Source organism: Mesoplodon mirus, assembly GCF_964341445.2.
Source record: "Mesoplodon mirus genome assembly, chromosome: 5".
Lineage (NCBI taxonomy): Eukaryota > Metazoa > Chordata > Mammalia > Artiodactyla > Ziphiidae > Mesoplodon > Mesoplodon mirus.
Window position 1 is genome coordinate 57,978,868 of NC_138980.1, and position 16,050 is coordinate 57,994,917.

At 53.3% G+C, this 16,050-nt stretch overlaps 1 protein-coding gene across 4 annotated transcripts in view; it reads right to left on the reverse strand.

Annotated features, from left to right (window-relative positions):
* The window catches only part of PPARGC1B (PPARG coactivator 1 beta), a 114,869-nt gene that overhangs the window by 15,812 nt on the left and 83,007 nt on the right, over window positions 1-16,050 (reverse strand). For all 4 annotated transcript variants that reach the window (XR_014294001.1, XM_082620582.1, XM_082620584.1 and 1 more), the window contains 6 exons: window positions 12,013-12,228; window positions 8,543-8,659; window positions 5,641-6,775; window positions 4,500-4,536; window positions 3,906-3,979; window positions 1,973-2,756 (listed from right to left, as the gene is read on the reverse strand). Coding sequence is in view for 3 of the 4 variants with exons in the window: in XM_082620582.1 (XP_082476708.1) it covers window positions 1,973-2,756; window positions 3,906-3,979; window positions 4,500-4,536; window positions 5,641-6,775; window positions 8,543-8,659; window positions 12,013-12,228 (2,363 nt within the window). In the remaining variant the exon portion in view is untranslated. The remainder of the gene's footprint in view (window positions 1-1,972; window positions 2,757-3,905; window positions 3,980-4,499; window positions 4,537-5,640; window positions 6,776-8,542; window positions 8,660-12,012; window positions 12,229-16,050) is intronic.

Here is a 16,050-nt window from a genome sequence, read left to right on the forward strand (position 1 = left end):
GTTAAACCAGCTCAAAGTGCTTCCTGTTGACTGTTGTTTGGTAGCAGAAGCACAGGTAAAGAAATGCTGGTCTGGAGAAGACTGATGACTAGTTTTTCAGGTTTACCAGCCACCCAGCTCTGCCAGGCAGCTGAGCAGGAACCAAGTTAACCAATTAACTTTCTCCAGTGGCCGAGAAAGCCAGCCCTGAACTTGGCCCAAAAGGGAGAAGAGGAAGAGGAGAATCCATGGGGGTTTCAAGAGAGGCCCCCAACTCTTTGCAGACAAGCCCATGGGTACAGGCCCTGAACAGCTCAGGAGGGGAAGGAGGCCGAGAAACTCCAGCTCCTGCCTTGGGGGATGCGCTTCAACAGGACAAGAACCGTAGCAGCTTCTGAGCAGATGCTGCAGAGGAAACTGCCTAATGAGAACACAGGTGGGCTAGCTCACAGCGACCCCTGGAGAAAGGAGAACGGAGCTGGAAGGAGGGCTCAGAGAGGTCTGACGGAAGATGGCTCTGACTGATCGTCCTGGCTTATTACGTAGAAGGGCTTTTAGAGAAATTGCTCAAAATAAATTCATTTCGAGTGACAGATAGTTCAGGGCTTCAGCACGTTAGAGTCTGGGGAGTCCACAAATCCCCTAAAATTGAATGCTCAGTTAGACGTCTATGCTCATTTTAATGGGGAAAGGAGGCCTTGCTTTTAATCAGATTTTCAGTTAAGTGCTACTGGTATAGATAAGGAAATATAAAGCGGAATTTTCCTAAGAAAAGCTATCTTTCTATTACCTGAATTCTGCTTCTCAGAGCATGGCACTCTGGCAACGTCATCATTCCCTGAGAACTTGTTAGAAATGCAAATTCTCCACCTCCACCCCCAGACCTACAAAACCAGACATTCAGGAGGTGGGGCCCTGCCATCTGCGTGGTAACAAGGCCTCCTGGTGACTCTGCACTGCTCCGGATCCAAGAGCACCATCTGGTGGTCACTCAGGTGCATCTCGGGCAGAGGGTTTGGGACCTGCACCCACCCTCCTCAGGCCTCCCCCAGGAAGAGCCAGGTCCTGCTGTGAGCAGGGAGAGAAGCAATCTATCTCCACCAAAATATGCCAAACTTCCATTCTTTCTGCCCAGCCCCCCACGGAATTCTGGACCAGCTCCTTCTACAGTCCGGCTCAGTGAGCAAAGATGGTAAGAGCAAACAGGCTCATGACACATCATCCCTGTGCGAAGGTAAAAGAGCTCCCACGGGGGCGGTTGACTGCCGGAAGACACTGTGCAACTCAGCAGCACTGAGAAATGGGAATAAAACTTATCACTGCTTTAAATCCCGGTACTTTTTTTTTTTTTTTGAACATAGATTAGAATTATGCTAATCTTTCTTTCACATGTAAACATCACATAGGTATTACACTGTGTGGGTATTTTGACCCTTGAACAACATGGATGTGAACTCTGTGGATCCCCTTACACTGGGATTTTTTTTCAACAGTAAATACTACAGTACTACACTGTCAGCAGGTGTTGAATCTGCGGATACGAAGGAACCTCGGATAAGCAGGGCCAACTATAAATTACACGGGATTTTTGACTGTAGGGAGGATTGGTGCCCCTAACTCTCCCCTTGTTCAAGGGTTAACTGTATATGTTTACACAAAAACCTATCCATTTTACAAATATAAAAACAGAAACAGATGAATAAGGGGCATGTTCATTTAGATATCAGGCCACAATAGGCCAGAAAGTGGGTCTTCTTCCTCCCCCGAGGCCAGGAGATTTGGGCCGCTCCTGACTGCCACACAGCAGGCTTTGCCTGGATACAGGACTTGCCCACAACTCCCCAAGGAGTCCACCTCCGGGGCTCCGACCAGGACACTGACCACACAGGGAGACGCAACCCCAGTTTCAGGGCTCCTCTCTCCCCTGACATCCTGAAACTGGGGGGTCCTCAGGGGTCCACCATCCATCCTGAGGCCACCCGTCTATCCATACCTGAAGGTCCTTCGCGTGGCTGGTGACCGGGAGCGGCAGGACGAGGAGCCAGAGCTGGAGCGGCTGCGAGAACAGAGCTGCCGACTGGCCTTGTTTGGTGGGCTCTGGTAGGGGCAGTGGTCAGAGCGAGGGGGACTGACCCCTGAGTCCTCTTCATCATCCTCCTCCTCGTCGTCCTCCTCTAGGAGGAAGTTGCTCTCGCCACTGCTGCTGCTGCTGTCCTCAAAGACGGTGTCGTATTCGGGGCTCTTGCAGGAGGCCAGGTCTTCATCCTCCAAGGCTGTCTCCAGGAGGCCAAAGTGCTTGGTGAGGCTGGCGCGGATCTCGTGGTCTCTCAGCAGCGTACTGTCCTTGGTGGGGCCACCGACATCACAGCTCCCGTCTTCCTCCCTGCCAGAGGCCTGTGCCTCAGCCCGCGGGGCCTCTTGCTGGGGCCAGTCCTCAAGGTGGACCCCAGATGGCTCCCAGGACCTCAGCACCTTCCTCTGCAGGGCGCCGTCTGGCTTGAGCACCTGGCAGTAGTCGTGGTCTCCAAAGGAACAGGAGAAGGGGCGCTTCTGACCAGCCTGGGAGGCTGGCTGGGCTGTGGCATGCCGCAGGTGGGACAGGAGCTCGCTCCGCTCTGGGTGCTTCTTTGGCAGCTTGTGGGCAGCCTCTGCGGCGGCCCTGAGCTGGGGAACCTCCGGGGTGGGAGCCATGTCTTTGCCTGAGCTGTGCTTGATGTCTGGCTTGAAGGGGTCTTCCTCTGTGGGCTTGTACGGAGGCGTAGTGGGCGGAGTGAGTCCTACCCAAGCAAGAGGAAACACATGTGAGGCAGAGACAGATCACTTCTCCAAGGAACACTGAAACCCTAGTTTGGGATGGCAGAGAAGTAACATATGTGTCACCACTCCCCAGAGCCAATGGATGGCAGGCATCACTAATCGATCACTGCACTGCTGACTTGAGCCTGGACGTAGCCTGGGACTCCTTCTCACACAGTCCATCAGTAATTTTTCAGAGCTGGCATGTGATGAAAGCCCTTTGCCATCCCTTCTGTAGTCTGGCAACGGCAGCCAAAGCCTCCAGATCATCCAAGATCTCTCTTCCTGCTCCACATCCAACCATTCCACGAGCCCTCCCACTGGTCATTCCAAATGCCTCTGAAGTCTCCCGGGGTGCAGAGGGGGCAGGTACCATAGGTAAAATCTCCCACCTGGATTTGACCACCACAGTGACCTTAGTGGTCCTGCAACTGACCTTGGACTCCATCATCCCCTGGGCATCAGCCAGAGAGCTCTTCCTTTCTGGTGCTCCTGAAGCCCACAGGATCTAGACGAACCCCTTCGGCCTGGCATTCCTCTCAGCCTTTGGTGGTTGTGTTTGCCTGACCCCCCAGTTCTGCCACAGAGCAACACCGGGTGGCCAGTCTCCTCTGATGCACCTATACTGCCGCTCCTCGGTGCCTCTGATCATGCCAATTCTGCGGCCGGGGATACCCTTCCCTTTTTTTTTTTTTTTGTCTCTCCAACTTCTACGCATCCTGCAAGCCCAGCTCAAATGCCTGCTGCTCTGGGTACTTTGTGAATCTTCTCAAGCCACATCCTGCCCCTCCCCACTCTTCCCCTTCCTCTGTGCTCCCAGAGCTCTTGCACGGTCTCTGGAACAAGCACATATCAAACAGTACTTGTCATGGTGTGAGTCTGTCGCCCACATAAGACTGTGGGCTCCTTCAGGGGAAGACACGTCTCTTTTTATGTCAGGTCATGTGCCAACTGTTGGCAGCTAAACAGCTGAGCCTGGGCCCTGACTCTCCTTATAACGCCCTCAATGTGTAGCTCAAGACCCGGCGTAGCCTGTGCAGCGGTGGCAAGGAAGGCTTGATGGGGTACTCCCTAACTGCCCGAGGGGCTGCATCCCCAAGGGCACCCCACCAGCTGAGCCCCCGGCTCACCTGCCGTGCCACAGAGCTCCACCGTCAAGGTCTGCTCGAAGCTCTTCTTGCCAAAAGGAGGGTCGCCAGTGGGGCTGGGGAGCACAGGAAGGAGAGAAGTCAGTCAGCAGCAGGCTCCACCTCCCCGAGCATGGCAGGAAGGCAAGGGGACATTGTGCCAGACCCTGGTTCTGCTGCCCACGAAAGCGATGCCTGGGGAGAATTTTCAGGGGAACTCTCTCCTGGTTGTTGGAGGAAATCAAAGCTGTACAGCTCTTTTAGGAGACACGGGAGAGACTTGAGGGAGGTAGAGACAGGACAAGCATTGTCAGCCTCCTTATTTTATGATGGAACACCTGAGGCCCAGAGAGGAGAAGACACTTGCCCAAAGCCACACAGCATTATCAATTTTTCCCCATGAAATTCTCCATCTTTCCCCTGGGCCTGCTTCTAAAAACAAACTCCCTTTCAAGGGAGCCCAGATCCTAAGAGTCCCATATGGCAATGAGGGCAGGGGTGTGGGGACAGGACCAGGCTCAGGGGCTGAAGAACCACCCTACACCCAACAAGATAAGGTGTCCTGGGGTCATAAATCAACAATTTCTAAAAATCTACCTTTGCGACAAGGCCAGCATGAGGCACCTGGGAGAGTCTGAAAAGAAGACAAAAAAGAAAAAAATAAGATTTTCCCCAACATGGCATGGCTAGCAGATGTTTCCCTCTGAACTTCATTGGTACCAAGCACAGCTTCTTTCAGGCGTGTGACCCAAAAGCCTCTGCCACTTTTACAGACTGGCAGGAACAACTCAAATCCACCTTCATTCCCCCAGACTCAGCAACATCAACAGCTGGCAGATCTATTGATTCTGCAGAGTTGATGGGCACCAGGGCGACCCCTTCTGGCCAATCAGTGTAGCACAATGGTGAAGCATTCCAGCTTCCAAGGCCAGTGGCTACCGACCATTAGCTATCTCTGTGCCTTTGCTTCTGTGTCTTAAAACGGGAATTAAAACAGCACCCACCACACGGGCTTCCTGTGAGGATCAATGGGGATAATCCATGTTAAGTCTTAGACCAAGCCTGGCATAGCGGAGTGCATAACAGATAACTGCTGTATTATTATCCCCACTATTGTTACCATTTAAAATGTCACTTCATTGTGAAGCTGAATTTATAGACTCACACCCTCCATCACATTGCTACCCAAGAAGTCTTCTTTAGAGCACTTATCACAATTTATAATCACTTTTCCTTTCTTGTTTTTTTTTTTTTTTTGGCGGTACGTGGGCCTCTCACTGTTGTGGCCTCTCCCGTTGCGGAGCACAGGCTCCGGACGTGCAGGCTCAGTGGCCATGGCTCACGGGCCCAGCCGCTCCGTGGCACGTGGGATCTTCCCGGACCGGGGCGCGAACCCGTGTCCCCTGCATCGGCAGGCGGACTCTCAACCACTGTGCCACCAGGGAAGCCCCCCTTGCTCACTTTTTGATTGCCTGTCTCTCCCACTGAAACACAAGCGCCAAGAAGGCAGGCATCTTGCTCCTCGTTCATTAAGGACACCTGGCCCATGCATGATGAGAAACTCAGAGATGTGTAGGAGGTTCCTGAAGATCTGCCCAACTAGCCTACTGTATAGGAAGGGAAGCTGAGAGCCAGAGAGGGAGAGGAATTTGCCCAACCCAGGGCTCCTGGCTCCTGGGCAGTGGGGTCTGCCACACCCTGGCCCTGCCCCCTCTCTCGGACCACCGACTCCGACTACCTCCAGAAGAGAGCTGTGGACAGCTGGGGTCCTCATCGGTGTCCCCACACCCACTCTCACAGGGGCTCTCCAGAGCTGAGATTTGGGGTCCCCGTCGGAGCTGCTGGTCTTGGCAACTGTCCTCGTCCGCGGGGCTGCCCAGCTCCCCCTCCACGTGGTAGGCCTCAGGGGCCAGGCGCAGTGAGGGCAGAGCGCCTTGGGGCTCCACAGGGACCATCGGCTCATCGGTGAACGTCAGCCAGGGGCCCAGCTCCGGGTTCAGCCTCCTGGAACGCCGCACGGGGCACACGGAGCTCTCCTGCTTCCTCCCCAGCTTGGTCCCCGGCAGGCCCCGGCCTGGCCTTTTCCGGCCCCACTCCTCCTCCTCCTCTTCCTCTTTTTCTTCTTCTTCCTCCTCCTCTTCCTCATCTTCCTCCTCAGTCTGCAGCCTGCCCAACCGGCTGATGTGCCCTTTCACCTCCAGCCGCAGCGGGCGCAGGCTGGGTCTGGGCCCCGAGCTCTGGGGTGAAGCCGCGACCCGCACCTCCTCCACGGGGGAGGGGTGGCCCACAGAGGCCTGGCTGTCTTTGGGCCTGGGCCGGGCTCGGGGTGTGAGGGAGGCGTAGACAGGCGTGGCCAGGCGGTAGGGTTTGCTGACATCACAGAGGATATCTTGAGCCAGAAGTTCCCTCAGGATGGAGAACTCAGCCCAGGTGGCTTTGGAAGGGTGCTGGCACCGAGGCCGGGGTCTGACCTGCTTGGCGGGGCTGCTGCAGGGCTGGGGGTCTGGCCCTGGGGCCTGTGCGGGCAGCTTCCTCTGGGGAAGGCAGTAGGTGTGCATGTAGCGAATGAGCTGCACCATGGCCTGCATGTCCTCCTGGGAAACCTGGGCACCAGGGTCTGACCTGCCCGGTGCTGGGGAGTCCCAGGGAGAGGCTGGAGCCGGCTGGGGACTCAGGCAGTCCTCACCCGCCTCCTCATCCTCTTTGGCAGAGACCCAGGGACTCAGGGGTGGTGGTGGCTGGAGGACCCTATCAGGGGAGCGGGCTTTAGCCTGGGGGCAGGACGGCACCGAAGTGAGGTGCTTATGCAGCTCTGTGCAACTCCGGGTCTGAGACTGCATCATGGGGGCCTTCCTGTCTTGGGCGCTGTCCATCTGGAGAGGAAAAGAGACCACAGTGAGGAAGGAGACCCACACTGCTTCTCCCCGCTGCCCACCCCTGCAGCCACTGGCCAGGCCCAGCATGTCTCACCTGGATCGTCAGAATTGCCAGGTTTTACCACTTCATCCCCAGCTTCCAGCCTGGCACTTAGCAGTGCTCAGGGGATGAGGAATGAAGGAATGGCCAGCCTCCTAACAGGTCTCCTAGCTATGGAGTTCGCCTTTTCTAGATTTACTGCCAAAGCCCTGCTCTGACTACCCGACTCCCCTGCGCGGAGCCTTCAGAGAGCGCCAGGAAGTACATTAGTGGTTGCCTGGGGCTGGGCGTGGGAACAGGGATTAACTGTAAACAGGGACACTGGGGATCTTCCTGGGATGATGGAAATGTTCTAAAACTGGATTGTGGTCGTGGCTGCACGACTCTGTAAGTTTACTAAAAAATCACTGAATCATACTTTTAAAACAGGTGCCTTTTATGGTATATAAGTGGCACCTCCATAAAGCTGTTAAAAAAAGAAAAAGAAAAAGAACAATTCGGTATCTTCCCAGTACCTGTGGGGTAAAGGGGAGGCCCCCTGGCCAGGGGCGCTCTGCAATGTAGCCCCACCCGACTGCTGTCTCCAGCCTTATCTGCCTCCACTGGTCCACACAGGGGCTTTGCTCCCAGTGCAAATGTTTCTTTGCTGGGGCCAGACTGGCTGTCAAGGGTGTCTCACGCCCCTGGTGTGCCCCCTAGCACTCCAGAGGGCAGGCTGGCTCAGGAAGGAGCTTAGCTGCTGCCCTGTTGACAAAATGGAACATGAGGGATGGACCTCTGTTTTGGGAGGTCAGCCAGGACAAGTAGGGAAAGGGGGCACAGGGACAGGGTCCACCCCTCCAGGGGAGCCCAGGCAGGGGACAGACTCCTACACAGAGCCACTGTCTGAGAAAGATGCCATCCTGATTCTGCCCCAAGGGGTGGGACTCTCCACAGCAGTCCCCTGCAGCAGTGTCTGGGGACAAGAGGGGAGGGCTGGGTGCAGGCTTTGAGTAACAGGAACGCTGGGAAATTACCTCTAAAACCTCTCCTTGGAAGTCTCAGAAGATGGAGCCCAAGGAGGAAAAGGGACTTGCTTCCCTCCTGGGTGTTCAAGATAAGCTTTCAGCTCTCCGATGGCTCCCCACAAAGAGAAATCCAAGCTCCTTATGGCCTCCATGGTACCAGTGAGGACCTTATGTTTCCTTCTGTCACCTAATTAGCATAAGCTTCCTGAGGGCAGGCCACATCCTCCTTGTCCCTGCTCTAACCCAACATCTAACACAGTGCCTGGAACACTGAGGTACAGTTGACTCTTGAACAATGTGGGGGTTGCAGGGGGTAGAACAGCCGCGCAGTGGGAAATTCACATATGACTTCTAGTCAGCCCTCAGCAGCCACAGTTCCTCTGCATCTGTGGATTCAACCAACTGCGGATCCTGCAGTACTGTAATATTTACTACTGAAAAAAAACCACGTGTAAGTGGTCCCATACAGTTCAAACCCACGTTGTTCAAGGGTCAACTGCACATGAACAAGCCCAAGGCTCTTTCTAGAACCCCAGGCTGGCCTGGGTCTCAAGCAGTGCCCAGCATATCAGCGACAAGGGTTGTGTGATGAGCAAAGAGGGAAGCTGGAAGTGGATTGAACTTGAGGGCCTCTAACAAGAGCGGAAAGGTGCACACCGCCCTCCCCAGAGACCCCCCCAGAGGCCTGGGTGGGTCTGGGGGCCTATGCAGAAATACCTTGACCCAAGGCCGCTGACTTCTGGACCTGAGGCCTGCCTGGCGCCAGGCGGTCCCTTCCTTCTGGCTGTCAGAGGTCGAGGCTGGGTAGGACGTGGTGAGAAGGAGTTTCTGCAGCTGTGGGAGGAACAGAGAGGAGAGGAGCCGGGGCTGAGCTGCAGCCAGAGACAGGGGAAGTACACCTCAGGGAGAAGCCTGGCCCAGAGCCAGCCCCTTAGGACCAACCACACCCTGACCCCAACATCACAGGGCCATGGCAGAACACAGGGAGGGCACTTGATGACCTAGAATATGTTCCCCGTATATTAAGTACAGAAAGCAGGTTGTCTAACAATCCCAAACCCACACAGGCATCCCAATAAAATGTAAGTCCTTTTGAGAGTTAATAACCTAAGGGGAATATCTGTGATCTTGAGAAACCCAGACAGATGTTGGGTGATGTCTACCCATCCTACTGTTGAAATATGATGCACACACTTGATTGGGACATTCTGCATATACTCGTAGTACACGTACACCACTTTCTGTGACCTTTCATGAGCTGGGATTCAATCATACAAGAATATATATATATACACATCACTTCCAACCCAGCCAGCTGTTTTCACACAAGTGGAAGCTGCTTAAGCTTGTCTGGCTTTTCTAAATTTTCTATAAAAGTTGCTGAGCTTCTGTACCCGGAGGAAAAGTGCTCAGTGTATCCCAGCCAAGAAAGCAGGGAGCTGAGTATGCCTGGGGGTTTCGCCGGGGATCCTACCACAGCCAAGGTTGAGAACAAGTCAAGAAGCATGATGGGCTTTTGCTACAGCATCAAGTGTTTCCTCAAGGGACATGACCCACAGGAGGACTACCAAAGGCCTGGGAACCAAAGTAAAGGCCACTCCCCTAGGAGCTGGATGAGCCACACCACCTTACCTCAACCCCAGACCAACACACACATCTGTGATTCTCTGGCGTGGACAGGAAAAGATTCTTAGACCAGAGGCAAGGGACCTGGTTCTGATTCAGTTCAATCCCAGCTCACTGTGAGACCTTGGGTGAGTCCTTTCCCTCTCCCAGCCTTGAGGAAGAGGGAAAGGACTGGGAGAAACCAGCCTTGGTTTCTCCAAGGTAGTGAGAGAGAGAGAGAGAGAGAGAGAGAGAGAGAGAGAGAGAGAGTGTGTGTGTGTGTGTCTCTCTCTCTCTCTCTCTCTCTCTCTCTCCCCCCCCCTCTCTCTCTCTAAATGATTGGGTCTCTTTTGACTCAGGGGTCCCTCTAAGAATATGAGAGAAGCTACTGACCTCAGAAAAACACACATATATGTAGAGGTCCACGGGTCCCCATTAGTCCAGAGGTAGACTCTCTGGGACCCATGTCTCCAGGTTAAAAACCGGGTGTCTGTATAAATTCTCAGGGCCTTTCTAGAACTCTGTTGGTATGCGGGGAGTCTCGATGGTGAATCTGTTGCCTGTGTGCCTAGCCCAGTGCCTGAAACAAAAGTGCCGTCTAAGGCATGAGAGGGGACAACCGGTGACCAGCAAGGGTCACTCTCTACCTCTTCCAGGGTGGTCCCTCTCCAGAGTCCCATACAGAATTCCTCTTGTTCCATGACCACCACCACCAGTTGTGCTGGGACTATCACTCAGATAGCACTTTTTGAGCCACTTCTTTGTACCAGGCACTGTTCTAAGTTCTTTTTTTCTTTCTTTCGTTTTTTTTTTTTTTTTTTTTTTTTGCGGTATGCGGGCCTCTCACTGTTGTGGCCTCTCCCGTTGCGGAGCACAGGCTCCGGACGTGCAGGCTCAGCGGCTGTGGCTCACAGGCCCAGCCACTCCGCGGCATGTGGGATCCTCCCGGACCGGGCCACGAACCCATGTCCCCTGCATCGGCAGGCGGACTCCCAACCACTGCGCCACCAGGGAAGCCCGTGTTCTAAGTTCTTTATATGTATTAATCTGCTGTACTCCTCCCAACCGCCTTTGAGATAAGCACTATTATTAACCCCACCTTACAGACCAGGAAGCTGGGTCAGAGAGAGGCTAGGTGCCTAAGGGACACATAAGCATTCATTGGTGGGGCTGGGAATCAAACCCAGGAGGTCTGATTCTAGTCTGAAAGGAAGCACAACACTTATCAACAGGAGCCACAATGTGGGACTGAACATATGCTTGTATCCGGCACACATAGGTGCTTACTAAATATTTCACACTGCTTTGGGGAACTTGCAGGCAGTGGGAAAGAGGGAAAGGAGTCCTGGACCAGGAGTCAGAGTACCTGAGTTCTAGTCCTTGCTGGCACACCAACTTGCTGTGTGACCCTGGGAGAGGCCCTCCCCTCGCTGGGCCTCAATTTCCCCAGAGTCGCACTTTATGGTCACCAAGGGCCTGTCTGGCTCTAACTCTTCACGACCAAAGACCCCTTCCACCTCCAACAGGCTCTGATTTTCCAGCTAAGTCTTGCCAGCCCCTAGGAGCTACAGTGTCAAGGTGAGGAACCCAAGACAGATGAGCTATTCTTCACAAGACAGGACATCTGGCTTTCTGGCACCCTAAGCCCGAGTCAAGGGCAACTGCTTTCAGCAACTTCTGAGGTCTGGAACCCTTTGGAATCTGAAAAAGCTGAGACCTTCTCCCTAGAAACCTGCAATGCCATGTGTACGTTTCTACATTCCACGGACACTCAAGTAGCATTTAACTTTTGCTGGTGGAAGTACGAACCGGTCCAACCTCTTTGGAGGGCAGACTGGAAGTATTTGTCTAAACTGAAAAACCACATATCCTACGACCAAGGAATTCCTTTTCTAGGACTGTATCCACTTACAAGTGGCAAAGGCCAGTAACAGGACACAGACTGAAGCAATGGAACAATAAAGGAGTTGAAACAATGTACATATCTGCCAACCAGGGAATTGGTTAAAGAAGTATGGTACATCCTTATGAAGGAACACTATGTAGCCAACAAAAAGGATAAAACAAAGATACCTCTGCTCATTTGAAAGAGTTCCCAAGACACAATTCACTTGAGAAAAGCAAGGTGCAGGGCAGTATATAATGGAGGCTTCCTTTTGTAGTTAAAAAGAAAAGTGGAAGAGGAAAGTCACACAACAGATCAGTAGCCATGGTTACTTCTAAGGAAGGAAAAAAACAATTATAAGATGGGTAAGGAGGTTTTGCTTTTAACTATCCATACTTCCTGCTTGAATTTTTACTGTGTGTGTAAGCATAATCTTTAGGAAAATGTTTGCATTTAATTTCAAGGGTTTAACACACACTTAGGGTCAATCCATGAAATCCCAAAGGGCCTACAGCATTGCAGGCGAAGCCCAGGGAGGCCTCCCATGGCCAGTCCAGGCTGCTGCCCTGAACTCTTGCCAGTGATGCACAGAGATCCCTGCAGGGGCTGGAGCTGGTTTCCCAGCACCCACCACCTCTACCACCAGACACCACATCTCAAGCCACCACCATCACTTCAGTTGGAAACAGATTCTCACCAGCGAGAGCTCATCCACTTCAGGGGCCGAGGCTGGGGCCCTCTCCAGGGAGGGGCTGGGGGGCGCAGATGAGGGGACAGGCGAAGCAGAAGCGCAGGAGGGTGCGTCTCCATCATCCAGGGCTGGGAAGGCGGCCAGATGCACAACATCTTCAGGGATGTCATCCAGGGTTTTGGTGAGTGCTGCCAGGAGGGCCTCATTCTCACTGTCGATTATCTGCAGTGAGCAGAGAGGCAGAGAGGGGACATGGTTAGTCAATGCCTTGGGCTCAGCGACTTTGTGTAGAAATCTGCTCTGTACACACAGCTGCACTGCCATCATGCTCCCGCCAAATCCACTCAGATCCTCTCAGTTTGCTGGGACGGCAGATGCCCAAGAAATGTGCTATGGACTCCAAGAATCAAAGAAGTTTACGAGAAGGCAGCAGGTGGAAATGGAAAGGGGCTTGGCCTAGGAGCCCCAGTCTGGACTCTGCTGCTCATCAGCATGTGACCCCAGGCCCAGGGCTGTCCACGTGAGGGACGCCCATCCCCTCCTCTAAGAACAGCCGCTTCACACCACAGCCTCCTGCATCCAAACCCCTGGACAGAGCCCTGAGGCTGGTCTATGCCAATGGTAGCCCCAGGTCAGTCTCTCTGACCCTGGGGCCCAGGCAGGTGGTAGAAAGGCTGGAAGCTTCAAGGTTCAACCGTGACAGTGAAAGCAGAGCAAGAGGAAAACAGCTACCATTCCCTTGTGGGTTCCTGGGGCTTGCTGCCTCATTCACTCATGGAGGGGCAGTTAGTGCAGTGGCTAGGAGCCTGGGCTCTGGAACTGGGGCTGAATCCCAGATCTCACATTTATCAACTGTTAACAACAGTACCTACTTCATAAGGTTATTGCCAAGGACTGAGTTAACATATGTAAGATGCTTAGAAAACAGTGCCTGGCACCTAACAAGCACTCATTACTACCATTACTACTACGATTCCTGCTATGATGATGATGATGAAGAAGATGGGGATGATGATGGTGGTGGTGGTGATGATGGTGGTGATGGTGGTGTTGATGGTGGTGATGGTGATGGTGGTGATGATGATGGTGGTGGTGGTGGTGATGATGGTGATGTTGATGGTGGTGTTGATGGTGATGGTGATGATGGTGGTGATGATGGTGGTGATGGTGATGGTGGTGGTGGTAGTGATGGTGGTGGTGGTGATGATGGTGGTGATGGTGGTGTTGATGGTGGTGATGGTGTTGATGGTGATGATGATGGTGGTGGTGGTGGTGATGATGGTGATGTTGATGGTGGTGTTGATGGTGATGGTGATGATGGTGGTGATGATGGTGGTGATGGTGGTGGTGGTGGTAATGGTGATGGTGGTGTTGATGGTGGTGATGGTGATGATGGTGGTGATGATGGTGGTGATGGTGGTGGTGGTGGTGATGATGGTGGTGGTGATGGTGGTGGTGGTGGTGGTGGTGGTGGTGGTGGGGATGATGGGGATGATGGGGGGTATGATGGTGATGATGGTGGTGGTGGTGGTGGTGGTTGTGGTGGTGATGATGGTGGTGATGATGATGGTGGTGGTGGTGGTGGTGGTGGTGGTGATGATGATGGTGGTGGTGGTGGTGGTGGTGATGATGATGGTGGTGGTGGTGGTGGTGGTGGTGATGATGATGGTGATGGTGGTGATGGTGGTGATGATGATGGGGATGGTGGTGATGATGGTGATGATGATGGTGGTGGTGGTGGTGGTGATGCTGATGGTGATGGTGGTGGTGGTGATGGTGATGGTGGTGGTGGTGGTGGTGGTGATGATGGTGATGGTGGTGATGATGGTGATGGTGGTGATGATGGTGATGATGATGGTGGTGGTGGTGGTGGTGATGCTGATGGTGATGGTGGTGGTGGTGGTGATGATGATGGTGATGGTGGTGGTGGTGGTGGTGATGATGGGGATGGTGGTGATGATGGTGATGATGATGGTGGTGGTGGTGGTGGTGGTGATGCTGATGGTGATGGTGGTGGTGGTGATGATGGTGATGGTGATGGTGGTGGTGGTGGTGGTGATGATGGTGATGTTGGTGGTGGTGGTGATGATGGTGATGTTGGTGGTGGTGGTGATGATGGTGATGCTGATGGTGGTGGTGGTGATGATGGTGATGTTGGTGGTGGTGATGATGATGGTGATGGTGATGGTGGTGGTGGTGGTGGTGGTGGTGGTGGGGATGATGGTGGTGGTGGTGATGATGGTGATGTTGGTGGTGGTGGTGATGATGGTGATGCTGATGGTGGTGGTGATGATGGTGGTGGTGGTGGGGGATGATGGTGATGATGATAATGATGGCGGCAGTGGTCAACTCCTCCCCTCCTCTTCCCCATCCCTCCCTTCTCCTAGCACATATGTATGGAATGGCTACTCTGTGCCTGGTGTTGTCTGGGCACTGGTGACACAGCATCCCAAGACTGATACAGCCCCTGTCCTCATGGAGTTTACCCTCCAGGGGAGAAAAGAATTAAACAAGGAAACAAAATCAGATCATTTCAGAGAGTGAGAAAGCCTGGGAAAAAAATAAAAGGAAGCTGTGATGGAGAATAAGAAGGTGATGAAGATTCATAGGCTATTTACAGTGGTCAAAGAAGGCTGTTCTGAGCAGCTAATACTGAAACTTAGGCTTGAAAGATGAGAAGGAACCAGCCAGGCAAAGAGCTAAGGAAAGAAGATTCCAGGCAGAGAGAAAACCTAGTGCCAAGGCCAGGGACAAAGAATTTGGCTGACGAGAGGAATAGAGAGGCTTTGTAAATACTGCCTCAGGTAAACCCCACAATGACCTCTGCGGGGAAGGATACTACTCCCACCACCATTTTGCATTTGAGGAAACTGAGGCTCATAGAGGTTGACCAATGTGTCCTGGGTACGTTGCATTCATCCACACAGCAAATCCAGGGCAGAGGCAGGGCTTACACGGAGCACAGCACACACACATGAACCAAGAAGCTTCCTTCCCTGATGTCTCAGACATAACACAAGGGTCAGCATGCACACTCCCAGCCCACCGACAGATACCAGCCCACCGGCCCTGGGGCACAGAGATCACACTGCTATTAGGTGAGGCACCAAGCGCCTCATTCAGTAAACCCTGGCTCCTGGGCCTGTTCTGGCAGGAGGCAATTCTGTCACATGATGCCTTCCCCAGCACTCTTTCCCATCCCACGTCAGGATGTTTATCCTTTCTTCAGGAAGTTCATTCGAAATACGCATGTCGTGACGGCCTTTTGGCTACACGAAATCTGTTCCAGGCCTTGCAGCCGGATCAGCAGCTGAGTAATTCGAAGGGGGGACATGGGGAGAAGAGAAAAAATGTGTTTGTAATTTTGGAACAGAGCTAAGAATAAAAGAAAAGGTCAAAAAGTTTTGGTTGAGCCTGACCTGGGCCCTGGGGATGGGAGTCCAAGGGCAGATCCAGGCCCAAGAACTCTGGCTCGGGAACGCAATCGGGCTCAAGTGGCAGCCTCTCATCCCCATCCTCAGGCCAGAATCCCAACCCTGTGTTCCCAGAGCAATCTGCCCAGCCTGATGGGGAGTTAAGATCTTGGGAGCTGGGGCTCAGGGACGACTCTTGGGGCTGACAGTGGTAGCAGCTCTGCCACTGACAGGGTGATCCTGGGCAAGTCATTTCCCTCTTCTAAGCCTTGCTGATATCTGGTCAACGGGAAGACAGGATCCCTGGTTGGCTTCCCTCCAAAGGCTACTGGGAAGGCCAGTTTGGAGGCAGTGACACAAGGGCTCTGTGCAATGTTCCTGGGTCTAGCTCAGTGCCTGGGGCATGGGAGGCTCCAGGCAGATCTGCTGAATGGAAGAATGAGTGAACCAAACAATGAACTCTGACCACTGGGGAGAGACTGAGATTAGTGCCTCAAAAAACAGATTCTAGAGGGAAGTTATTCAGAAATGATGTCATCAGCACTGGATGGAATGAGGGTTCCCTCTTTCAGAGGAAGAGAAGCATGGCCCAGAGATATTCTGAATTATCACAACTATCAGAGCTGGAAGG